General features: G+C 39.3%; 1 protein-coding gene across 3 annotated transcripts in view; it reads right to left on the bottom strand.

The window, feature by feature from the left end:
* Positions 1-26,832, bottom strand: part of MTMR7 (myotubularin related protein 7) — a 50,345-nt gene that overhangs the window by 20,322 nt on the left and 3,191 nt on the right. For 2 of the 3 annotated variants that reach the window (XM_054203038.1, XM_054203039.1), the window contains exons 2-6: positions 11,878-12,000; positions 10,629-10,791; positions 6,293-6,450; positions 4,694-4,822; positions 1,199-1,333 (exon numbers count right to left, since the gene is read on the bottom strand). In XM_054203038.1, coding sequence (XP_054059013.1) covers positions 1,199-1,333; positions 4,694-4,822; positions 6,293-6,450; positions 10,629-10,791; positions 11,878-12,000 — 708 coding nt within the window. Of the gene's footprint in view, positions 1-1,198; positions 1,334-4,693; positions 4,823-6,292; positions 6,451-10,628; positions 10,792-11,877; positions 12,001-17,364; positions 17,379-26,832 lie in introns of those variants that run through there. The other variant, XM_054203040.1, reaches the window with a different exon arrangement.

Genomic DNA, 26,832 nt, shown 5'->3' with positions numbered 1-26,832 from the left:
GAAGGTCAAAGTAGCCACCAAATGACAAAGTGCAATGAGACATGCCAAGACCCTGTTTTTCTGGCTGCTGCCTCCCATTACAGCTGTGAGTGCTCAGCACTTTCCCACCAGCCCCCAGGCCTTCAGACCATCACCTACCAGGCAGGTCCCTTGTGTCTGCTCCAGCTCTGCCAGGTTTGCCCTTCCTCGCTCCATTCCTCATGTTTCTCAGCTTTAGCCACCCTGCCCTTTCAGGCTCTGTCTCCTCATCTCAGGATGCTGAAAGAGCTTCCTCGTTTGTTCCTTTTCCTCAAACCTTTGCTCTCTTTTTTCCTCTTCCACTGCTATAGCTCACCCTAGATCTACCAGGGATTTTGTGGAGATTTGCCCCTTCGGTTTCTTTTCTTCAGATGCTTTGGTAACTACAACAGGGAAGCTATCAACGGTGTGAGAAAGAATATATCCCTGCTCCCACCTCCAGACACTGAAGCCTATCTAGCTCTTATCACCTTGAGCTGTTTGCTGGCATGCCAAATTTGGACACAAATTTTTTTTAGCTCCCAACCTCTTCTAGATCATTACTGAGTTTCACTGCTTCTGCACAGCATAATTTTTTCTAAAGCTTTTATCTTGGCTAAAGATTTTAGTCAATTATGAGATATGGCACCTGAGATCGCTATTTACCATATTTCAGATTCTCTCTCAAAAACACAAAAGTGCTGGAGATATTCAAAGAAGGTCTCCTTGTCACCTCAGTAAATGGTCTTTCCTTAGCCTTATGCAGAGGTCGTTGAAATATTCCCACATAAGCAGGCAGAGGTTTGCAACATTAGAATATAGTTTAAAATTGTATATTTAAAAATGTAAATACAGTTTTATAATGGGAATTGTTTTTTGCTAACCTCATCAGTAATATAGTTACTGATAGCTCCTCTGTGTGGAAACAATTCTATTCCAAGTTATTTACTGTTCTGTATCTTGACATTTTGTTAAGAACAAAAAAGAGAAAAGTTCAGTGTAAAGAAAAAAATCCTCTAAGAGATAAAAATGTGGGCAAGATTCCCAGTTAAGATTCCCCTGATAAATCCTGATTTACCTGTGGAGTTACATAGGTGCAACTAAGATGAGAACTATGGTCAGTCATTTGGGCTGTGCATCTTTCCTAATGTATTCAGCCCAGGTTCAGTCTTGCTACCTGCAAGAAATTGACTGTACTTACTTTGGGCCGAGTATCAACAACGTATAGGAAATCACTTCCTGGGTTTGCTTTTCTAATGGCCTGGAGCATCTGCTCATCCTCAAGGCATCGAGCACTAAAGCCAGATAAAGGCTGACTGCTTCTACATATGGACGCCTGCAGAAAAACAAACAAACAAACAAAAATCAACATAGTTATTAAGCAGAAATTATTTAGCATCCAGAACAGCAGATACAGCCTATACAAAACAGCTCATTAGTACAATTACGTGGGAAGGGCAGAATGGTAAAATGAATTACGTGTTAATAAACAAGTTCATCTTTAAAAGGCAAGCAAATATTTAAACAATACAACCCCACTGGCTCAGGTCTAGTCTTGAATCCAAATTTTAGAGTTATTTTAAATATAGTATTTCCCTAATGTAAAATAACTCCTGAAAGGTGGTCTCTAGAGGATGTGACAAGTACAACGTTGCAATCACGACAGCACTGGTGTAGCATGAAGAATGGGTCCTTTTGCACTGTCACTCACACTTACTGGTGAGGCTACTGATTGTGCCCAGCTTACACCAGCGCATGCTTTACTAAACAGCCTGAGACACCACGAGTCCAGGAAACAAAAATGCATAACATGCAGCTGGATAGATCACTGGTGGTGGTGTATTTTTAGCACTGCCTCTGGAGATAGACCTTACTGCATGGGAAGTGGGTCAGGCAGCCTGACTCCTGGAGCACAGTTATTAATCAATCAAGAGAGCTTCTCCCCAGACCCATCAGGATCAGACCTCCAGATGAAACTGGGTAAGGAGGAACAGAATGTGAAATGGATGAGCAGGGAGGGTTTTATTTCTGCTAGGCAGAGGGCAGCTAGATTTGTAGAGGGCAAGGGGCTAATACATGCACTTTCTAAGCACTGAATGTAAGCATGAAAAGAATCTGCCTGCTGAATGTCGTGACCCATGCGGACTGCCCTACAGATTATTTATTACTGTGAGAAGGGACGTGCTCATTTTCAGCCAAGTCTTTGAACTATCAGTAGTCATGCATCTTTAATACAGAAAGCCTGAATTGTGCCTGTTCACACTTTATTAATAGTTTTTGCAAACAGATTATTAGTTATCGAGCATCTCACCTGCTGATGAGCACACATTCCAGTGATTTAACATATGCTTCTACCTTCTTTGCATGAAGCAAAAGGTACATATGAATATCTCCACAACCTGTCATTTTAATAAAAGACATTTCTCTCTCATCCATTGTGTACCATACACAAGGCAGATATGGCCCTCAAGATTAAGGTTGAAGTTAGGGTAGTGGATGAAGGATTCAGGAAAGTATGCGCTGAAGCCCATTACGTTTTATCTTCCTGGAAGCACAAAAGGCTAAACTATGTGCTGGCACCAGTATGGGAGAATGGCTTGTCTGCAAATTAGGCTTGGGGTTAAGATCAAGTTTAGCCCCAGTTTAAGAGATAACCGCACTGCCAGTACTGCAAAACCAGAGGAAGATAAACTGACCTAGTGAGCACTAGATATCATGAGTGGGAATCATTACACACAATATCCATACAGAAATCACCTCCTGCTGACCCAGGTCAATTGCTTAGGATGAGCACATAGGTCTATAAAATATCTTGGGCTCTGATTAAGAATAGGGCAAGAGAGGGTTATGTTTTGCTATTGCACAGACTCAACAGACAGTTCCAGAATTTGATCTTACCATATTCACACAGATCCTGTAAGACACAGGGTAAGGTGTCACATTGAATTTGTCAGTACCAAAGAGCTATGGGAAAGTTCTGGGTCTGAAAGACTAAATGAGTGGCACTCGTCTCCCCTGCATGCAGCAGACTTCTTCGCAACCTGCTGTCACCACAGCTGTTCAACATCTACCATCACAAATCTTACCCCACTCCTGCCCAGTACTCTATTATCTGGCAACTCATGCCAGCCTCCAAACTCACAGAGGTATTTCCTCCAACATTCCCAACCCTTTCCCCAGCCCTTTGAACCATGAAGGATCCAGGATTAAACACAATACTTCAGATCCTGGTGGTCTGAACCTTAATCTGAACTCCAACCACAACAGGGAAAACATTCAGGCTAAAACCATGAAACTCATCCAAACTGGATCACTACATATTGGAATCTAGCTGATACCTGAGACCTTTTCTTTCACTGAGATTTGGAAATATCCAAGTGTTTTGAATCCTAGATATCTATATTTGGACTTATCTGATTATGCAAAGTGATTAACTTTGAAAATTTTGGCCCTAATGAAATATTAAGGATAATATGGAATTTATGCAGAGACAGTATTTACTACTTAAATCCTCCTGTCCTCCAGTTTTGTTGTCATATTGTCATGTTGTCATGGAAGCAGAATTCTGATAAAATAAGGAGTAAAGAAGATGTCAAAATAATGTCTCATTTCTTCCTTCTAAAGCTAAAACCTACGATAGGGGCCACTGTAAAGATAAGATTTCCATGGAGACTATAGCTTATGATTCCTGCTTGTGACATCCTATGGAAATATCTCCCATCCTGCGTGGCAAACTCTACAGACACCCTGTAATCCCACACTAGCTCTGTCTCTTGGGAAGTCCTGGCTATCTCTCAGGACTAGGGAAGACCTAGTGATGCAGTTGCCAGCCTGGGATTGAAACAGGAGATATTAGACACATAAATCCTTTGGGAGTACAAAGGGGACATCATCCTCCTAAATGGTAATGACAGTTGAGCTAAGCCAGTCCCTAGGGGGCTAGGACGGAAATGTAAGAACACCCAGTCCACAGGATCTTTCAATCCAAGGGTTTCCTTTACCTCAGCTGCCAGAAACAGAAATGCAAATAGTCTAGGTAGAAGTTTTTTTCCAAATGATTACAGACAATCGTGGGAGTTCATCACTCAGCTCTGAGAACATCTGTCATGGAGAGGAGAAGGTGGCACTCATCGCTCTAATGGGCAGGGAGAATCTCTTTAACAAAGACACGACGCGCTGCTCAGCCAAAATTTGGTAGCTCTTTCATTCATCCTTTTTGGGTCTATTCACAGATCTTTTCTGAAGATGCTACTCCTTATTCTGTAATTGTTGCAAGTATAGTTTTTCCTCCTTATTGACTTGCTCTCGCACTGTGGCTACCAGGTCCTAAATTGCTCTGTTTTCCTCCCAATCACCTGCTAAGCTCCCTGCTACTGGCCTTCACTCTTCTGCCCCCCATGTTTCAGGACCTCTTCTACTACTCCACTTCCCTGCGATACAGAGATCACATCTTTTTGTGTCAGCTGGATGATGAAGCTGGGTCTAAATGACTGCATTAAATGCCTGTTAATGAACTAACCATAATTCCAGTGTGTGCCCATATGTACAAACCACAATAACCAGACTACACTAACCATCTTTTAAATAATTTTTTTTTTAAATAAACACTGATTTCTTCTTGTGAAAGCTTAATAGAAGAATTAAGAAAGCAAGGCCAAAATAAGCAAGCACTTCAAAGCTACAAATTCACACTTACGTTGTTATCTTTGCAGTAGTAGGAAAGAGCTGGAAAACGCCTTCGGCTCCGAAATTTAGAGCTCCCCACTATGATGTGTGCAGTCGCAGACTTTGGTACATACACTTCCGTAGGATAGGAGTCACAGACCTGTGAAAGGAAACTCTGCCTATTTGGTCTACAAAATACGACTAACATTAGCTACCTTCACAGCAAAACCAAAATACCAAGGAACTCTAGTCTCAGGGAATATTCCCTTATTATTGTATATACATCACCTACATTTCTCAAATAATAAACAGGTAGACCATACATTCAAACCAGGAAAGATTCACCATTACGTATAGCAAGGTTGTATTTACAACTGAGGTTTCCTCTGTAGCTGAATTAGGAAGTAAGGATGGGAGTGGGTGAAGTTCCCAAACACCCCTCTCTTATAATGGGATGGGACTATAGAGCCAAATTTTCCAGCAAATCTGATAATAATAAAAAAATAATGACAAAAATAGGGACTTGGAGAAAAGAAATTATTCTGTATAAAATGAGGATACCGAAAGGCAAGCAGCCCTGACAATGCCTATGACTTCTGAAGGGAACCCAACAAGCCTGCAAAAAAGCCCAGAAGTTCCTCTGGAGACAAGTGGGACCACAAATGGGTCCTGGTCTAACTTCCATTTCCTGATCCTGCCTGTGGCATTCTGTCTGGGGTCAAAAGCATATCCAGTATCTCCCTGGGACTTTCTGAGATGACAAAAGGAATTAGGATGCCCAGGAAGAAATTAGGTTCTGAGAGAGCCAAAGATATGTAATGAAGGAGAAAGAAAAGGGTTTGTGGTTACAGATGCTGCTGTGGTCAACTGGGTTTTTTTCATGATGCCATTTTTCCTACGCTTTATCTTGAAAGAGATTAAAACATTTTTTCCGCTTGTTTTAACAAAAAGAAAACAAACCCTGACAGCACATTCAGTCTTCTCTGAGAACTTCACAGGCCTTCCTGAATATGGATATGCTCCAGCAGCAAAGCCAATGGAGTGCATGGACACACTTCCTTCAAAAATATTTTTGTTATTATTTCTCACAATTAATTAAAATTCTAAGGACTTCAATTGTACAGGACTGAACTAGACAGGACAGCAGGCAGCTAGGAAGAGATATGACCTCTCAGGTGACTGTGGAAAACACTATCAGTCAATTCCAGAGGCTTCAAAAGGATGGTGAGAATGGCCAGATAGGAAAAAATATTGCCAAATCCACTATTTCAAGTAACTTTTTTTTTTCTTAAAATGACTGAGTAGTAATTTTATATAACCCTATATGTCAGGGAAACACTTGTTCAGACACGTAACATTTAAGTATGATTTAAACTTCTCCCCAAGCAGCCAAGCACTACTGTTTCAAACTTACTGTGTACAAGTTCTCTGTGCTGAATTTCCACATGTATTAAAGACACCTCCTCTCTATGTGCCTTTTTATGTAAAAGCATGGAAGAACTGCACCTTACTACCTGTATGTACAGTGCTGGGCACAAAGGGATCCTGCATCTAAGCACTTACTGAAGTCCACAGTCAGACTGCTGATTCCCTTTTCATCCTGTGTAACAGAAAAATCACAACAACTCACTCCATAGTCTCTGTTTACATCGCTAATCTGCCAATAGTTGTTTGGAACACCCATCCGATTATATTCTTCAGTGAGGTCCACAAGCCTCCAGCCTTGTTCTCGTTCTTCTTTATCTAATTTTGGATTGAATGAGAAACAATACAGCTCTTCGTATTTCACTGAAAAACACCAAGCAAACAAACAAACAAAACCAGTAAGACACTTCCGGTTTCTCATGCTGAAATCATACTTCAAAGCCAAAAATTTGATATTGTCTTTTACGTAGTTTCTCTTTTAAAATAATATGCTATACAAAGCCATATCCTGGCTTATAACTATTTTCAAGCATACTTTGAAGTACAGTGCTGTTTTGTTACTTGTATACGTTGCAATATATTTGCCTTATTAGTAATGCAACTTAAAGTATACTGTTCTGCTAGACCTCTTCTCTACTGAATTGTAAAACCCTCCCCTAGCATGAAGACAAAATGCCAGTGATAATATGCTTTCACCCAAAGAAAACTGAAGTCAGTGCCAGAATAAGCACTTGTTCTGCAAAAGTATTTGCTGGCCAGAGGTAGCTTAGAAAACCCTTTATGAACGTAACATCTGTCCTGTGACAAAGATGAAAGATCTGAACAATATGCATGCAGCACAATCTTCCAAAAATGGACTAACTCAGAAGTCTTTGTCCCTAAATAAGGAAGTTTTCAATAGATTCAATGAAATTTTAATTTTGCGGATTGCAAAATTCTGTCCTTGAATTATTAGCAAAGGCATTCATGATACAGATGTTGTAATAGCATAAAAATAACATATGTTACATCAATCATTTCATCATGACCGTGAACTTGTTTAAGTAGCTATGCCACCTGTCACCCTCGGTCAAGGACCATATAATAAACTTGCTGGTGCTGGAGTTTTTAACTTTTTTTTAGGAGCATATCCCTATTCATGCTAATGAGTGTCTTAACCCTGGTGACCAATGGCAGCCAGACACTATTGCCATTAAATGCCAACTGTCCCTGATATGATTCAGCATATAGCCTGAATTTAACATTCTCATTGCTACCTCAGATATTGTTATGTCACGAGGGCATGTTTCATTCTGTTGCTCTAAAACTGTCTGACCGATGGGTTTTTAACTTTAGAACTGAGTTCTCTCTGACTTCACAGTTTCCCAGTGATACACTTGCTTCACAATACAATTTTAACAAAATCAGTAAATTTAAATACTATTCTTTTTCTAATAATATGTACCTAATAAGCAGTGTCTTAGAATACTACAGTACGGAAGTTATAGAAACAAAAATAATAACAACAAAGCTAACCACAATATTAATAATAGTAAAGCTTCTATCTTGTTCCATAGAAAGTTTGTTTCTTTTATTTTGATTATGTCCTTCAAAGGTGTAATTTAAGTTATATTTTGTTTTCTAAATTTCAATTAAAATGAATGTATATACACACAAGAAAAGCATGAACATAAGGAAAGACAACCAGATTAACTCTGCCAGGAAAGTACTGAAAGTCAACAAATTCATGAGTAAGGAGATAGAAATGTTTTGCATATCATCTGACAGTTCAAACTCTTCCTGTATGCTCTGATTTCAAATTTCTGTCATGGCACAGATTAGGAAGACAGTCTGGTTTATTTCTCATCTGCTAACATGAAGTTTTACCATAATCCATAAATCCAATCTGAGATAATTTTAATAAAGTGCTTTTGGTAGCAATCTGAGCGCTTATTTTTACTGCTTGGTTGTCAGAAGCACCTGGATTTTCTTTACAACCAGACCCACTGTTCAGAGGCACGTGAGAAGCCTTTAAAAATCCACCTATTAAAATATATCAAGGTTATTTATGACAGAAGTCTGACTCAACATTACAAGTATTATTACATGAAGATATCTAGAGGTGGTAACAAAAATGTTAAAGTATTAATAGTCAGTGCCTTAAAGGTCAGTTATCAGCTCTTCTCCAGCACTTACAGGACCTTCCCTAATCTTTCTCAGTTATTTTGCCATAAGCATCTGCAATCCTGCCATCACACCTTGTATTGGGTTTGTGTGGCAAGGTTTTGGTAGCCAGGGGGCTACAGGGGTGGCTTCTGTGAGAAGCCACTAGAAGTTTCCCCTATGTTCAATAGAGACAATGCCAACCATCTCCAAGAAGGACCTGCCACCAGCCAAGCCCAAGCCCAAGCCCATCAGTAATGGTGGTAGCACCTGTGGGATAACAGAGTTAAGAAGGGGGAAAAAAACCTGTGCAACAGCAATTGCAGCTGGAGAGAGGAGTGGGAATAAGTGGGAGCAACAACCCTGCAGACACCAAGGTCAGTGAAGAAGGAGGGGAGGAGGTGCTCCAGGCGCTGGAGCAGAGGTTCCCCTGCAGCCTGTGATGAAGACCATGGTGAGGCAGGCTGTCCACCTGCAGCCCGTGGAGGTTAACGGCGGAGCAGATGTCCACCTGCAGCCCATGGAGGTTAATGATGGAGCTGAGGAGCGGAGTGATAGAGCAGCTTTGGTGGGCACCTGGTGTCCGTCCAGGGTCAACCCACTACACACCTGTAATAACTGTTAAGGTCAGCTTGTTTCACAAAATGCCTTAATTAAGCAAAACTGCCAAACTCAGCTGACAGCTTGACCTTATTAAAATGCTATTAACAGCTGGCAAGAGTAAAATCAAGCACAACTTTGCTCCTTTATTGTAACTAGGACATCACATAACATAGAATATAAGAAGCCAGTATAAAAGATGGGCTTCATTCAGCTTCAGCTATATGGTGGAATGAATTAAACAAACCATCAGAGAATGAAAACTAGAGCCTGCATGAGTCAAATTTTCTCCTCATGGAGTAAAGGGTACCTTATAATGCTGAGTAAATGTATTACCTTAAGGAAGTACAGCTTTGTGCCCAGAAAAAAAGACACAGCAGAGCACTTTCAGGGTACATATGGCTCAACTTGCAATCGGAGCCTTCTAATTTTGAGTAAGCAAGATTTTATCCTGCCTCACATGAAGATCGGATATTTTGCTGAAGAAAGAAAACTACAGTGCAGTTGAACTATGCAAAGAGCTAATTCTATGCTGCTCTTATTGCATCATCTTTGTTTGAACCTTCTTATCCATTGCAGCCTGCCACTGAACTTGTATTCATAGCTATTCTTCTCTTCATCATTAGGTATGTCCATATCCCAGTGTCCTGTTCTGGTGCATAGCAGTACACACACCTCCTCCTGGCTCCAGGCAAGGAGTGTTACAGAATCACATTCCTTCCAGTATGCATGAACTTGCCACTGAGGCCCATGGAATTAATCCAGATTTACATCAGCAGAACCACTGACTGAATTTGTTTTTAAATTTCTCCAATTACTTTCATCTTGCATCACCTAGCATATCAAGTTACTTTATCAAGTTGCATATTATTACTACTACTATCCAACTTATTATTACTACTCCTAACTATCCTAATTATAGAAGGTACTTTATAAAGTTCAGTAGCTGTGCTGGCTGACTGCAATTTTTTCCCCCTCTATACAGATAGATAAAATTCGTGTTCTCCTAGCAAGATACAAATTAAAGCCAATGTTGTCAGTTTTGTACAGAGTGTGGTGAACATTTTATTTGCATACTGTTAAAATAAGTTATCATTTAAAACAAAAAAATCCAGAAGCCTTCTCAGCTGGTTCTTAGGAAAGCAGCTATAACGCAAAGGATCAGATGTTGGACTTTCATGGATTTTTATCAAAAAGAGTAAAGGTTTCAAAAAGAACTTGATTTGAATTCAGAAATTAAAAAAGAGTACATTCAAAACCTAGGTAATAATAGGCACAGGCAGTCCAGTGGAATAAAGCAACTACTTGCTGCAAAGTTTTCCCTGATTTTAAGAAATTTATGCACAGCACAGAAAGGGAAATTCAGACCTTAACATGGCCACTAAATACATCGTAAGTTTTTTGTCACAGCAGGAACATGAAAATTCCCTAGATGTAGAGACTTGACAGTATTTTCCTAAATTCACACCTACACGAGGCATACAGTAAACAACAGTTACACATGAAATAGCATTGTAATTTATTTTATGGCCAGCGATAGCCTAGAGTATCATTTTCAACAAAAGTTCATGACATACTTTATGGAATTAACTACTTGTTATGATGTACTTTCTTCATTGCTCCATAAGTGATTATTTTAATATGCTCATCTACTCAGAGACCTTTTCTCTCATAACACATCTCTAACAAAGCATTTTTTCTTAACCTGCAAAGTGCAAAGATGCCCAGCTACACTCCTTCCATTATATTCTCCCTCTTCAGCGTGAGGAAGGACTTTTGTGACAGTTTCCTTCTCATACCTGGTCGTGCTAGACGTATCAGAGAGATGTAAACATCATGGCAGTCTCGTTCCTGAGGGATGACCAGCTGGATGACCTGGAAGTTCTTGCAACGGATCAGCAATGGGCAACCGGTGGCAGTGGTGGCCTGCTTCTCAACAGAGGAAATTTGGCTGTGAAGAACCTGTGTGGGAATTGAAAACAGTTATGCCAAGTGATTCAAATGTTAAGGAAGAAAAATAATTATTTATGATGACGTGCCAGGGCAGACACAGCAGCTTTCACTACTGTTTCAGAAAATACGCACACTCCTCTTGCAGTTTTGGTCCTATCTCCAGCCTCAGGCTCAAGCAGCACCTCATATATCACCTACAGACAAAGTAGCTCTTGGAGTGTTTCAGCTGCTCAAACATTAGCCCGGTCATGCTATCTAAAGCTTTTTGTTTGTTTGCTTTAGTGTAAGCTAAAAATTGTCATAAAAAGAGCTCTTTTCATCTGCCTGTACCGTTAAAAGATAAACAAGCATCAGTTAGATAAAGCTAAAATGTTGGGGCTCCTCATTGGCAGAATGGTAGTCCTGATACTGCATCAGATGAGACGAAACATTACAGTAACAATCAGGAGGGCACTAGTGGGACTAAAAGAGGACAGAGTTAATAATTAGTACAAAAACAGACAAAGGATTCATAATTAAGCTACATAAAAGACCCTCAAATTGTATGACACCAGAGCTATATCTGTACCTATATATATATATACACACACACAACATATGAAATAGACATGCTCTGAGATAGACCCATCAAAATACATAACTCAAAATACTACACTATGAAAAAAACCAAACCAACAAACCAACAAAACCCAAACCAAAAACAACTAAAAAACCAAAATCATTAATCCAGCACAAGCAGTCAGAGAGAAAGGCAAGAGCCAACTGAGTCAAGGTAGTAATTCACATTTGAAGCATTTCTCCTCAATTCTTCCTGGACTACAGGAACAGCACTGTAGTCTACAGAGGCAGTTCCTCAGAGAAACACATCTGGTATTCGTACGGTGAAGGTCCTTCTACTCCTCTTACTGTGTTGCAATATCCAGAATCCATTGACAATTTTCAAAAATTACCAGGCTGGAATTTCACACACTCTGAAGTTATAAAAGCATCCATATGCACTAATTTACTATGTCTAAACTTTGCAAGTTTTTTTCAAATTGCCATCAATAAAGTGCCACGCACTTACAGCTAACTGAAAAAAACAGAAATTCATACCCAGGTTTCTTTACGAGCTTCAGAACCATTCTCCACAAATATGACATGGGTAGCTGTTAAATACAAAGTTCCCAGTGCAGCTTTTCTTGAAGATAAACGATCAAGTAACCGAACATTTTCCACCTATACAAAGAAATGACAGAGGAAAAAAAAGAAATAATTAGGCTATGACATACTCTGCCATAATGAGATCTCAACATCCACATTTTGTCCATCACAAACAAATTGCGCTAGCCTTGTGTTTGAACAGCAAAAGCTGACTTAAATGTTGCTCTGAGAAAATGGAAGGCGGGGGGGTGAAAAAAGAACAAAGTTAAAGATGACCCTATCACTTTTGCATTGAAATAAACACAATTTTGCACCACTTTCCTGAAAATCAGAATTGTGTGCGAGAAACACAAAGAAAAAAGAATAAAAGAATCAGCAAAATCAATGTGATTTTTTCAATAATGCAGAGATTCCAGGTTAGGTTGACAGAAACTTCCTAAAATGCTCTCAGAGATGGGATGTAGCCATGTATTCTCAAAACTTTGCAGAAATAATTCCACTGAAATCACACCAGAAACAGAATGATGCCAGCACCTAAGAATTACATGTTTACAATGTGTATTCCAAACACATTTTAAAAATAGGAATAAAGAAATCCTTAAAATCAAAATAAGCCAGTTTTGGTAGCAAAATGCTTAAAATCAAACAATTACTAAAACCAAGTCTTGTCCCTCAAGGCCAGTTATAATCTGCTTTAAACAAAAATAAAACAGCTAGAAAGCACGGATAAAGTCTTTTCCCAGGACCATCTACTTCAGAGGTCATGTATAGGGGTGAGGAGGAATGGAAGAAGCACAGCACTAACCCAGCAAGCATTCAGCAGTAAGCAAAAGAGGAGCTATGAAAGAGGCAGGGATGATACAAAAGAAGGATGTAGGCAGTGCCCTTCTAAAAGGAACCCACAAATAACAACTATAAAAATGAGGGTTGTCTGGACAAACATGAGGACTTTACTGTGAGGGTGGTGAGCCCCTGGCCCAGGTTGCCCAGAGAAGCTGTGGCTGCCCCATCCCTGGAGGGGTTCAAGGCCAGGCTGGACAGGGCTTGGAGCAGCCTGGTCTGGTGGGAGGTGTCCCTGCCCAGGGCAGGGGGGTGGAACTAGATGGTCTTTGAGGTCCCTTCCAACCCAAACCATTCTATGATTCTATGACTGCTGTATCGGGTCTGATGGTGCACAAGGCAGTCATCACCCTCACCCGACAAACTGAGGTGTCTTGGGCCATGACACACAAGCAAAGCAGACTTCCACATGGCAGGGCAGGGGCTGAGCGTTGAATTCCCAGGCTTCCTACTCACATCTTCTCCCCACTCATCAATCAAAGCCAATGACTGAACAATGCTAACAAAGCTCGTTTGTTGTTTTTGGTTTGGTTGTGTTTTCTTTTAAACACAGAACTACAAATAAAATAAAGGTTGGATCTGAATAAACAGAACGGCTGCAATAAGAACTGTGTGGTAAATTGTATTTCATGAAAGCAATCACAATGGCGGCACTGGGTGAGATGGGACATTCCCCTGGCCCTGCAGTTTATCTCTTGGAACGGACATGTGACACGTGCTGTTGCTGAGGGAAGAGTACAAGAGGCAAGTGTGTACTGATGCTCCCTCAGGGTGTTATCCCAGATTCTAAAAAGCAGCAGCTCCAGGGCCCTCCTATTAAGTTTAAGTTTTTAATAGCCCTAACTGCCTTTTTATTCCATTAATTTTGTTAAATAACATTTTGAATCCCTGTAACCTATTGGCACCCACAACACCCTGTGAGAGTGAACTTCACATTTCAGCTATGCATCGTGCAAAAATATCCCTTCCTCTTGCTTCTTTTGAACGTGCCACAAGTAGCAGGTGCACCATGCGTTTGGTGAACAATTTGGTAAGCAGGGAATGCCATTCCTTGTTTACTTTCTCTGTGTCACATATGCCCTTACAGATCTTTCTCTCCATCCTTACGTTCCTAGACTGAAAAGCCCAACTTTATGTAGTTGTGAACTTTATGGAAGCTACTCAAGACAAGCCCTTCCACACTTCTGATTATCCTACGAGAGGTCTGTTTCTTGAGAAGAGGCCAAAAGTGCAAACAGCAGCCAAAATTTGGGTGTACGATAGGTTTGCGTGGTGGAATGGTGATGTTTGCTCTTTTGTTCTCTATTAAATTTTTAAAAGTTTTCAAATATTGCTTGCTTTTTTGTCCTCTGCTGAACACAGTGGGGTTGTGTTGGGTTTTTTTTAGAACTAGCAATTGTAACTCCAAGTCATGTCTGCATACATAATTTAAGACCTACCCCCCTTGTGTATTATATTATATTTATTAATGATTAAATTTTTCCATCAGTATCATGAGGCGTTGCTGCAAGCCACTACAGCAATCTTTCATTTCTCCTACCCTGAATAATGTCAGTACTATGAGTGAACTTTGCCACCTCTGGCATCTCCTCCCCTCCCCATATCTTTCAAAATGTTTGTAAGTTGAACATCATAGGCTCTTACAGATTCGTTGGATCTCTAGTGACGAGTTCCCTCTGTTGCAAAAAAGGACAATATATTCTTACTATTTGGTTCTTATTTTTAAACCAGTTATTACTGAGAGGCTTGTGTGTCTTATCCTGTGATAATTAAGTTTCTTCAAGACCCTTTGATGAAGGACATGCTCAATTGAGTTTTGGAAGACCAACTAGCTCCTATCAAACAGATCACCCTTGTCCACATGTTCAGTTACGTTTTAAAAAAAATTTTAGAGATTCTGGGTTCCTCTATGAAAGCTATGCTGATTCTTCCCCTTTTTATCATACTTTTCCATTAATCTAATGATTTAGAAGGGGGTCTAGGGAGTATTGCAGCTCCTACCAATTTCTCAGATTGTCTTATTTATCACCTCCATTTTTTTCAGACCCAGAAACTTTTAAGCATTACAGCATCATTACTGGCTTGACAATTTTGTACTGTAGTTCTTTTAACTTGCATGAATACCATCTGCTCCTGGTAACTTTTTACTGTTCATTGCTGACAGTTTCTTCTGAAATCTCTTATAACACTTTTATTGGTGACAAATCTTCTGATAAGTTCTTGACAGAGAAATGCACCAGAATGGGCATGTCCATAAAATAACTTCCTTACTTTGATCATTTACTTGTCCTGTAGATTTTTTCTCAGGATTTAATCTACTTAAAGACAGCTTGAAAGTGGCTTTACTAGTAGTTTTTGCCAAGCTGTTCTTCAAAATCTCTTTTGGCCTGCCTTATTTTGTTTATATATTTAACTTGTTTATGCTTTGTTGTCCTCATTTAGGCACAACTTCAACTTGAAGAAAGCCCTTTTACTTCTAACAAAAGAAATCCTTTTAATAAGAGACATCCTCTTACTCCTTCACCCTGCTGTTTAGCTATGCAAACCTTTTTTTGGTCCGTTAAAGCCTTTTTCTGGAAGTCGGATTGTAGTGAGCTCCCATATTTAGACAATGTTCATGACTCCTATAAACATTTTAAATTTTGGCTCTCTTTCTTTTTGAACAGTTTTCACATTTTTATGTAGTTTTCTCTTTGAAGTTAAACATTGCCATGGGAGATTTTTTCCCCCTTTTTTTTGCCCTTTACCCTTTTTTTTGTCACATTGATTATTTTTCTTCCACTAAGTTTCTAACATGCCTATTATATCAATAATTTATACACTTATATATTTATAACCAGTAACTTTAGTTTCAACACTTGTTTCCCTGACTTTTAATATTTGTACTGAAACACACATATATTTGGTCTAATTGTCTATGTTTCTTTGCTCTGGTTAAGTGGAACTTTTAGCAATTTCTATTTATTCAAGAATATAGAACTTTTTATACTGACAATTTTTTGACACAGCACAGCATTCAAAACATTGTCCATTTTGTGCATTATAACAAGAGCTTCTCAGTTTTTCTGTACTTCAGTGTGGATAAGTACAACTCAGAATGGGCTCTCCTACCAGGCTCAACAAGGAAAAGGTACTGTTTGTGAGATGATGCAGTGGACCGAATTTTTAGCTAGCCCTTTTTTCTGCTGACCTCAAGGAGTATGGTAAGAGTCAGTTAAAATTACTGAGAAGAATCAGTTAAAATTACTGAGAAGAATCAGCTAAAATTACTGAGAACTTCAAAACTTGGCTCAATGAAAATTAGCATGATTCGTTGATTAACCTTGGCTAGCTCTTACATGATATATGTCAATCTGTGATTGCAGTATGAGAAAAATAAAGCAGATTTACTAATAACTTGCCTCATGAACAACCTTATCCTATCTAACGTAATTTCCAAAGGGAAACTAGAGTCTAAACTCTATCTGGATTCAAATCCACAGTTCTGATTTATAGTAAGTGGCATGAATTGCCTTCAAGAGCAGTAAGGGTCTCTAGGGGTCTTTAAGGGTTTCGAAGCTCTCAGGAGCTTGATCTAAAAACTCTCTGCATAACCCCCTGCATGGGTTTTCTTCTGAGCCCCATCTGTACTTCTTCTGCCTAGCTTCCAGTTACTCAAACTTTCTGAAAAAGTTTCACCCATGGACGGGGTGGGGCGTGTGTGTGTGTGTGTGTGTGTGTAAAAAAAAGGCAAAACAGAGCTAGTCTCAATCTTAGATTTCATTCTGCTGATCAAAGGAATCAGAGAAGGAGCCTTCTTTCTTCTTCTTCTCCACCTTTCCAATCAGGAGAAGAAAGCCAAGTCAAACAGTGTCTTTAAATGGTCTAGAGGCAATGGGAACATGTTCATTTCCACAAGAAAGGAAAAAACGTTCAATAGTACTTTGGAAGAAGAAGAGTTTTTCTATCTAAAAAGTAGTGGCATGCTGAGAAATCAGCACTAATAACAAAAAAATTTAAATTTTCCTTCAGAAAGAGACACTGTAGTAATTCGTCTCCTACTTTTTCCTCAAAAAAGTACTCCATCTTTTCACTAAAACTACTGTAGGCTTTATTGGAGAACCTAAGAAATCACGTATGTACTGACACACATCAGGATAAAGCATACACACCATGCACATGTGCTTTGCCCAACACCAACAGCTGGTGGGAGAGACCAGACCAGAAAATACTAGGTGAAGAATAAAAAAAAAGGCAAAAACAGACTGTAAAGCTGAGAGCTGGAAGAACTCAAGGAGCATAAAAGAAAGCATTAGCCAAGCGAGTCTGGAGAGTGGCATCTAAGTAAAAACTTCAATAATTTATTTGAAGCTGTTGCCCCCATCATTTATTTTTGCCCGGTGACTGTGGTTGTCTAGGCTTAAAGAAAAGACTGCCAAAAGATTTATTCCAATCATTACAACCCCTTACATGGGGATAAATAAAGTTGGCTAGAAACTATTTTCAATGCAACACAGATGACAGAAAAAAGGAGGCAAAAATAGAAGTTAAAGGGAATGCAGATTAAGAACAGATGGAAGGCACTTTTTACTCAGAGAATAAACATGACAAATGACTTACAAACAAGGTTGCCAGGAGGTCATTCAATTAAAGAATGTCATATTAGGGAAAAGCGTGGGTCAAAGCTTTATTCAGGCACAACTCCCACCAGTTTCAATGGGACTCCCACCTAAGGAAGAATGGCAAAGATATGACCCTGAAAGCGTTCAGAAAAGTTGGTGTGCCAAAATGTTATTCCTAAAAATATCCTTGTACCCTACTGTTTTCATTTTTAGTATAGATTACTTCTTAAATAAGCTCTGACTAAATGGCCTATTTTTAAATGCTTCTTGAATATGGTACCTTCATTCTCACTTCTTTAAGACGTATCGGTATCTCCAAACACATGGCAGCAGTGTAAAAAAGTGCAGAAGTTACTGCTACTTTTTCATGCTGTTTATAACTGCACATGGGAAAGCTCCTTCAGGTGCAGGATCAGTTTTGAGTGTCAACTCCTACTTGAGTAGGGAAAGGAGAGAGGAGCAAAGCTGTAGAGCAGATTGCTCAGACGGGAAAAAACTATGCCTCGGAACAAAACCTCAGCCACAGGCCTCTCCACGTTGCTTTGCTTCCTGACACAACACTCTTGTACAGCAGGAAGATGCTTTCTGACACAAAACCATCTCTGATGTAGAATTTTTGAATAAAATCAAGTCTTGAATCAGGGAAAACCATCTCAAAAGGTTTTATTCTCACTACACAGGTTTTCGGTCTCTGTGTTTGCTTCCCATCTATTAGCTAAACTTGAAGTAGAACACACTTGAACTGACAGTTCTGCCATGGTAATCACGGAACTGCCATTACAATTATCACCGTGCATCTGGAAGGAGAACACAAGTGGAAAAACCTACCTGACAGCCAAGAACAAAACAGCTCTGCTCCCAGGTATTACCAAGTGCTCCCCACTCCTCTTTAGAGGTATTTCTCTAATACCTTATCACAAAAAAAACCCGAAGAAAGGCCAGAAAACCCTTACAGCCAGGAGAAAGCTGCTAATTAAAGGTAAGCAGGGAATGACTTAGCTCAGGCCACATCCTCAGGAGCTTCTCCGTTGGTCAGCCATTCAAAATTCATTGCTCTACAACAAAAGCTTGTCAAAGCAAGTTCCAGATAAAAGCTGATCAAGAACCTTGACATTTGACTGGTCTAGCGGGAGCTGTCCCTGCCCATGGCAGGGGGGTTGGAACTGTATGATCCTCAAGGTCCCTTCCAACCTAAACCATTCTATGATTCTGTGACTGTACAAAGGAGTTTCATTGATTTTTCAAGGGTAAAGAAAGACTGCTTTCACAACAGTCTTTGCTGCTGAAAAGGTTGACACAAAGCCAAGGAATGGGGCCGGTTAGGTTAGTGGCACACACTTAGCCCTAGAAAGGCTTCTTCTTGCCCATCCAGGACTTCACCTTCCCTTGACCTCCTAGACTGCCTGGGCTTCTGCTGCCTTCCCTACTCACCTTGTGGTGTTACACATGCAAGTAAAAGCAAGAAGAAACCGAATCCTGGGAATTAGTGACAGGACTCTGACTGGCTTCAGCACTGCAGGCACGCAAAAGCGAGGGGAAGAGCTTGTGCAAGCCAAAAGCCTGAGCCTAATGAGAAAAAAGGAGCACAGCTGGTATGGTTTGAGGCCAAGTGGAATATTTGAGCTTTCTTCACCCTGGTTGACCCCAGCTATCCATGTGTTTAGCATAATTCCTGAGGGTGAAAAAATACAGCATGCAAAAGACCAAATGCTCTTACAATTTTTTTCACCCAAAGATAGTATAGTGTTGTACTCGTTAAACAAAATATACAATAAGTGATCTTTTTGCATAATCTTGGAACAAGAATAAAGGAAAGCTGAATTGCCAACTGATGCTGCTATTTAATGTGGTTTCTATTCTATTTCATAAGAATCACGAAAACTGTAGTTGATCCATGTAACTTTTCTATATTTCCATCTCTGAAAAGATTTCCCGAGTGCAGTAAAATAATGCACAATCAATCTGTAACACAGAGTCAGATGGTTTCATATGTCAAAAGAATCAATCAAAGTCAAAAACGTCAAAATCATTAAATTAAGTAAAGACACCTTAAGCTCTGCATTGTAAAAGAATTCCTCAGGGCAAACTGACAGGATGGGGGGGGAAACAGTCAAGAAAAATCTAAGCAAGTCTAATTTACTAAAGGACTAACATGAAAGAGGAATACTGGAAAAGAGCTGAAAAAAATTATAAGGAATGACTTGTAATGTTAGCAAGACAGTGAACAAATTACCTAACAATTTGGCTTAAAAACCCACTATTGCCTGCTAAGATCTATAAAAAGTGGGAGGTCAGTTCCATATTATCAGATATAGCTGAGTAGCAGTTGTATAAAGGATGCAGTGTACAGTAACTTACTACAAGCGTATATAGCATTGCAATATGGTGTCAACATTGCAAGACAAAGCTCTTCCATAATGTGTTTCCTCTTTCAGTCCACACTAGATCCCACTTATCTAGCTGGATGGGACTTTGAGCAACCTGGTCTAGTGGAAGGTGTCCCTGCCCGTGGCAGGGGGGCTGGAACGAGATGATCTTTAAGGTCCCTCCCAACCCAAACCGTTATATGATTCTATGATCTAGAAAAGAAGAGCACAACTGAGGAATTTCCTAAGTTTTATGTGTGTTCTATTTAAAACCACATTGAACAGCTTTAACTTCAGAAAAAAAGTGCTTCCTCAAGTCAGTAAATCTTAGTACATTTGCCAAAAATTGTTTAGATTTAGTTCTGAAAAAAATATACAGAAAATTATCATATTGCTCACAGCAGTAAGCTGGAGTAGCGAGAAAGAATTCTGCGTGCAGCAAAAGGGCAGTGAAAAGAAATGTACGTTTAGATTTCTCCATTTGATACGGGCTGCTCCTCGCATGTGCAAAATGGTGCCCTGATGAGCAGTCTCTTTTGGAGCAGCAGCACTAGGCCATTTCAGCTGTGCAGGCCACAAAAGATTTGCATTAGAGATGGATTTGTAGGGCTCCCTTTTCTCACGGTAACGATCTGGCTTTCTCTGCAGAGTACACCTGCAGACCAGGAAATGTCAGTGTGTATTTCCTGTTGCAAATAGACCATTCCTTTAGCCTACAGACACTGATAGATCAAATGCCACCCATTCGAGTCCATTAACAGCAGGCTTAGAGATTCCAGCCCTGACCACTCCAAAGCCAAACTTCCCAAACCCTCTGCTCCAACCTCAGTCTCCTACTATGCATAAACAGAAATCAAAGAGTACCCTGCAGACATGCTGTCTTAATGATTTTCAGTACCATTTTTTAAGTGCAAAAAGTTTGAGAGTTACTGGTTTAGACACGGATACCAAGACAGCAAATTAAAGCATGTGGCTATCCATGTTTTTCAGAGCTTGTTTTATGACTTTATCCAGATGCTTCTTTATTGAGGGTCACATTATTGAAAATATGAAAGTCTGGCATAGAAAATCGAAAAGAGATCTGCCAATTGCAGAATTAGGAAAATATTTATATTATTATGGACTTAACAAAGCAATCTAAATCTAAAAAGAATAGGTACAAAACTACAAATCTAAAGACAAATTACCTTTCCAATTAATACGATGAGTCAGTATACTGATCTCACAAGGGACAAAGTGCCTTGCCATTCACACAATGTGGTAAAAACCAGGTATTTAGAGAAATGCTTGATTTTAAAAAAATGAAACAAAACACCAAAACACAATGCTATAACCAAAACAGAAATTAAGTCCACATTGGAAACAGGCATTGGTATGAAAATCAAGTTTCAAAAGTGAAAAAGCATTCAGAATAGAAGGACCCTAATGCTAAGGGTAATGTAAAATAAAGAAAACCAAGTGAAAATAGAACCAAAACCAGAAACCAAAATGCTAGATCCTGAGTCTTTTCAAGCCAGAGGAATCCTTTCATTGCCTTAAATGACCTTTGGATTAGGACCACTGGCTCCATCAATGTTCATGCTTCAGGACATAAACTTGGAAGCATCTTCCTGGACGGATCATGCTTTCCCTCACTTCCCTTTGCATTGCCTGTTAGTATTCTGAATCAGATGTTTTGGTTACAAAATTGGAAGCACCATTTGTCTGATGTAGTAAAACAGCTCCTGTGCTCACTTGGTAAGCCATTCACCTCACAAAGATCAGTAGGCTCCTGGGCTCACTGTAGATTAGAAATAACCAGTAAACATTGAATTAGCTATTATTTAAATGGTCGTCTATCCTACAGACTCTTACTACTACACAGGCACAGAGTTTTGAGATGGTGAATATATGACATGTTTTAACAGCTTTACTTGTTTCACATAACACTTCCAATGGGATGGCCAAAGCTCAAGAACAGAGAGATGGATGAAGAGGACCACAAGCAATTTTGAATTTTTTTCAAGGGAATGTGTATCAATACATCAGTATGAGAAATGTGACTCACATTACAGAATAAGAGTAGTGAACAGATGAAGTTGGTTATTATGACAGAAAACAAAGAAAGTATTAATGCCATCTAAGTTTCAGTACCTGATTTAGGTAACTAAGTTAGAAGCTTATGCACTTGGAGACTGTGAATCTAGTCTAATGTGATTCTGGAAATTCCTTTGACTATGTCCATGGAGCCTCTGTTCTTAAATGATGCACCTAATGCTAAATAGTAAAAATCTCATCCCATAAGTAGTGATGACCAAAAGCAAAAAACAAATAGGAGAAAGAAACAACGCAAACTTCACCCAAATACACAGAAATGTGAAATTTCAGCTGAAATGGCACTCCAAAGTTTTAGTTCTACCCTTCTGTAACAAACAAGTTACTTGGAAAAACCACAGTGGCATACCATCATTTAGATAATATTTCACTATGCTGCCAATAGAAAAATTGCAACCTACTTTAACAAAGTAGGATTTTTATGGATCATATAGCAGTTTTACCTGTGCCACTAACTCCACTAACTAAATTTTGAAATTCCAGCAACAGCATGTAGGGTCTTGTCTAATGCCTCACCAGAATAACACTGTTGGGCCAAACACATCTGTAGTACAAATAAATTTTGCATAGATAACAAAATTAGGAAAAGAGAATGGCACAGGAGACTTCATGACTGTGGTGTGCTCCTGTGCTGAATCTGCCAAGGTTGGTTTGGTTCCTTGCCCTAAGCAATGTACATCTAGTGCTTGTGTGGCAAATAGAAATAGCCAGTGCCTTGGATCACTCTGGCTTAGTCTTTTCTTACACCTTCAGAATGTCCCTGCTGGTGCAAGGTCATCAGTCTGGTACGTTAAATCTAAAATCTACCTATGTTGGAGTAATTTCTAGGGCAATCGCAATCAATGTAACATTTTATTTATTCACATTAAAATCCCAGAAAAGTAAAAGACAGGTGCGACTAATGGAAAATGAGTTAACTATTGATGAAAATGTCTTCTGTTTCAGTATGAAAAATTATGATGTCCAAAGTTTTTCACCTTGGATGAAGATTTTTTGACTGTTTAAAAACAGCAACACCTCATTTTGAAAACTTCAACACAACATTTCACAACTTGAAATTTCATCTGCTCACCACTACTTTGATAGACACCCATGCCTTTGACAGTCCTCCCAGAGAGCTGGCACCCTGAAAATCCTGAGCACCAAGTCCAATGTCTAGAAAGGGGAACTTTTTGGGGGAGGGAGAAAGGCTTCAGCTCTACCACATGGAGACCAAATTTGTGTCCCAACAGTGAACAAGCCTGAATTACCTGAGTTTCCAGGTTCCTGGTTTCACAGGGTGAACTGAAGTTCTCAAGTCCACAGCCAAATGCAAGTCTCACAGAACTTTGAGATGTGCTGGCCTGGCATGGGCTGTGAGAGCAGCAGGACATTGACTATGTACCCAGGAACCAAGAGTTAGCTATGGTTAGGTCTCCAGAAGAACTGACCTAGGACTGTGGAGCTCAGAAATCCCAAAGACTCCAATTTCACTGCTTACTTGAAGGAAGGACAATTCTCAGATCCCCAGTAATCTCCTGGGTAGGCAGCCAGGGAAACAGGCAAATTTTCATCAGAACCCTGCTGATGCTTTCACAGAACTTCAGCAACAACAATAGCCTTCTGTGACTCATTTTGTTCTGGTAAATAAGAACATGTCAATTTAAAATTATTTAATTGAAAAGTTCCTGGTAAGGAAAAATAAAATTGTAAGAGCTGAAGAATGGAAAGAAGGTGGAGTCCAACAGAAACACTCCAAAAGAAGAAAAATAGCAATACTACAATCTGACAAGCCTGGGAGAAAGAAATAAAACATCCAAATCAGTGAACAAAAAAAGCGAAATACTGCTCAGGGAATTAAAAAGCAGCCAAAATCTTCCAATATAACAGGACAAAGTCTGGTATTCACATATGTACAGTGGGAATGAGCCAAGCTAAACCCATGATGTGGGGGAGGAAGAAATCCAAGACCTGAAGAGCAATTCTGGCTGTGTGATTTACTGAAATTAGAATGCAATATTTGTCTTTAGCAGGAGTTAGTTTAATTTCACTAATACTGAAATTATCTGGAAACCCACCCAAATCAAAGACAGCTCTGGATCTCCTCCAATCTCAAAAAGACATTAAGTGACTTAAATGATAAAGATGATGAAAAAAGTGAGACTGATATGAGCAATCCCGACCTGGATGGTAGGGCAGTCAGGTTATCTATGAAAATATGATCTATGAGTGAGGTAAACTGTAAATATCATTTGTATGAAGTTTGTGGTCCATACTGTAATCAGGCTGTGGTTCTGACATCCAGTCAAATATAGCTAAAGTTTAAAAGTACACAGTTCTCTGAGGTCAGTTAGAAAAAAAAAAAAACAAAACAAAAAACCCTTGAGTTGGAATTTAATTAAAAGGGTATCATGAATGCACAATAACTATGATTTGCATGATCTTTTGACCATTTTCTGACTAAATCTTTTGAGAATAATGGCTGTTACAAGATTTTGTTTAAATCTAAGCTGACGCTAATAAGCAGATCCCTTGATGAATCTAATTCAAAATGGCTATTTTAGGAGCAAATTCCAAACCGGGATATTAAATCCAGTCCCACATCACCTAGATATCCTCTGCAGTTCCTATTTTAATTTTATCCACCTCCAGCCTTGAATGCCAAACCACAGAATGCTTTTCAGCATCATATATTCAAAGCTCATTTGCATTAAATTTACCATTTGTGCTCAAAGTTCCACAGCACAAAGATGGAATAAATGGAACCCAAAGAAACTAGGTTGCATTCTAAATAGGGAAGATTTATTAACAAGAAAAACAAATCTACAATGCACAAAAACAGAGTGAAAAGTGTGCAGAATTAGTGTAGATGTTTTGATGCATCACTTTGACTATAAGCAGTCAAGTAGAATGACATGTTTGAAGTCATTAAACGTCACCGGCCCCAGAATAGGTTCAACATTTCCTAACCATGATGTAAAGTGAGAAAACAGTTACAGAATCAGAAAGCACCAGTTGAGCTGTAAGGTGCACTGATCTAGGCTGTCTACTTAGAGGAAAGAACAGAAACTACCTTTACAGAATAAAAAGCAGAAAATCAACTTGGCACTTGAAAGAGATTGCAGTACTGTTAAGCTGATGACCCAAAACACCAATAAAAGGCAAGGGCCACGCCAACCTCACCTCCTCTACCTTTCCTAAGTAGCAAACTAAATAAATGCTTAGCCAAGCACTAGTACCACTACAATGAAGTTCCTGTGGCACTCCATTCCCTGGCTTGTAGGGGAAACAGCCAGCCCCCATCCCCAGGTGGCTCCTGATACTGCCTCAGTGACTGCTGCCACCTTCCTAAGTAAAAGGAAGTAACATCAAACTTTTCCAAAAGGAGTTGTAGCCTGAATATGGAGAACTTAATTATAATATCACCTCTTACTCCAACAGAAGGTACACAGAGAGCAACAGTAGAAATGTCAGTTTAGCATAAAAAAAGGTGGAGATCCAGCAACTCAGAAAATGTAGTTGGAGAGGAAAGATTAGGTGTGCTGGGTTCAATTTCGCCATTGACCTGGATGAGCACCTGGATAAATATTTTGCCATTTACCTGTGCCATGTATAAGCTGGATGTAAATTATATGTGTCTCTGGATGGAGAATTTGGGAAAACTGACATGTATTATAAAACTCTTTGAATGAAAAACAAGAACTATGGGAAGGAAAATAGATTGAAAAGAAAAGGAAACACAACTCATTTACACATGCTGGAAATCTGTTTTGGAAAGTAATACATCTGGTAGAAAAATTTGTCATTATCATGAAAAATGACGGTGTATCTTAAATTCTGCCTGAGAAAGGGATCACTGGCAATGGAAATACCTTGCCATAACATCACAAAAATGAAAGCATTCAAGCAGCTCAAGTCATCCCAAGTATTGTGTTAACAAGAGATACTGAGCCAAATGAATTTCTGGGATAACTCCACTGAAGACAGCTGTTACACCAGGGATAAATCTGATGTATTCTTTATTATAAGAAGGGCATTGAGGAGGACTGCTGCCAATACACAAAGACAAATGATACGGAACAGTGGTAAATAAAATAAAGCAACTGATTAGCAACAGTGCATGAAGTCCCCCCATGAAGTAAGCATATCTTCAGAGGTCTTTATCTGTCAACCTGTCCATGGCCACATATATCTCTACACAATAGCATTGCTTATTCATTTTTTATGACTCTTATGAGCAGTTTGTCACATTTCAGGTTTTGACGGTTATCCTAAACTATCTTGCTGCTCAATCCATACTCATGGCAGAGAGTGGTTTACTAATTTTTAATTTTTAAAGATTTTTGGTGTTCTATATAATTCTATTTAGCAATGAGTCACTCTTAGCAACTCTTAAATGTGCTCAAATTACAGCCTTTATACATAGGATAACATTTACTTTGTGAAAAGATCATTATTGCATATAATGCAATAATGCATATAAGCGCACATCATACATGCACTGTGTGTTCTACCAGTAGTATAATGATAGAACAAAAGCATTCACTACTTAGTGTGTTAGGGACTTGGCTATCCAGAAGGTCCAGGAAGGTCCAGAAGGTCTAGGGAATAGCATTTCAATAAAAATGAAGAAAAGCAGTTTTGTCTAACAGACAAGAGACCTGGTTTCTATTTCTGCTATTGACTTGCTACTTGCTAAGGAGCGACAGCAGTTAAATTCTTCAGAACTAGACTTAAAGGCATCATGTCTTTTGATGAAAGACTAGACAAAGTATCATTAGCAAAATTATGTAGTTATGTCAACAGCATGTGAAAGAACAGGACTGTTGAGCAGGTGGATACACACAGTCTGTTGGGAAAGAACCAGAAGGCCTTTTGCAGTGGGAAATACTGCCAAAGTCCTGTGATGTTGCCACAAAGCACATGGGTAAGGGTGACACAGAGGACATAATATATTTAGAATTCCAAAAAAGCTTTTGACAATTGAAGGTTATTAGAGAAATTAAGTTGCCATGGTATTGGAGGAA

This window comes from Rissa tridactyla, chromosome 5 (genome assembly GCF_028500815.1).
Source record: "Rissa tridactyla isolate bRisTri1 chromosome 5, bRisTri1.patW.cur.20221130, whole genome shotgun sequence".
Taxonomy (NCBI): domain Eukaryota; kingdom Metazoa; phylum Chordata; class Aves; order Charadriiformes; family Laridae; genus Rissa; species Rissa tridactyla.
Note: the sequence above shows the minus strand (reverse complement) of the source record. Positions and strands in the feature narration are given on the sequence as shown.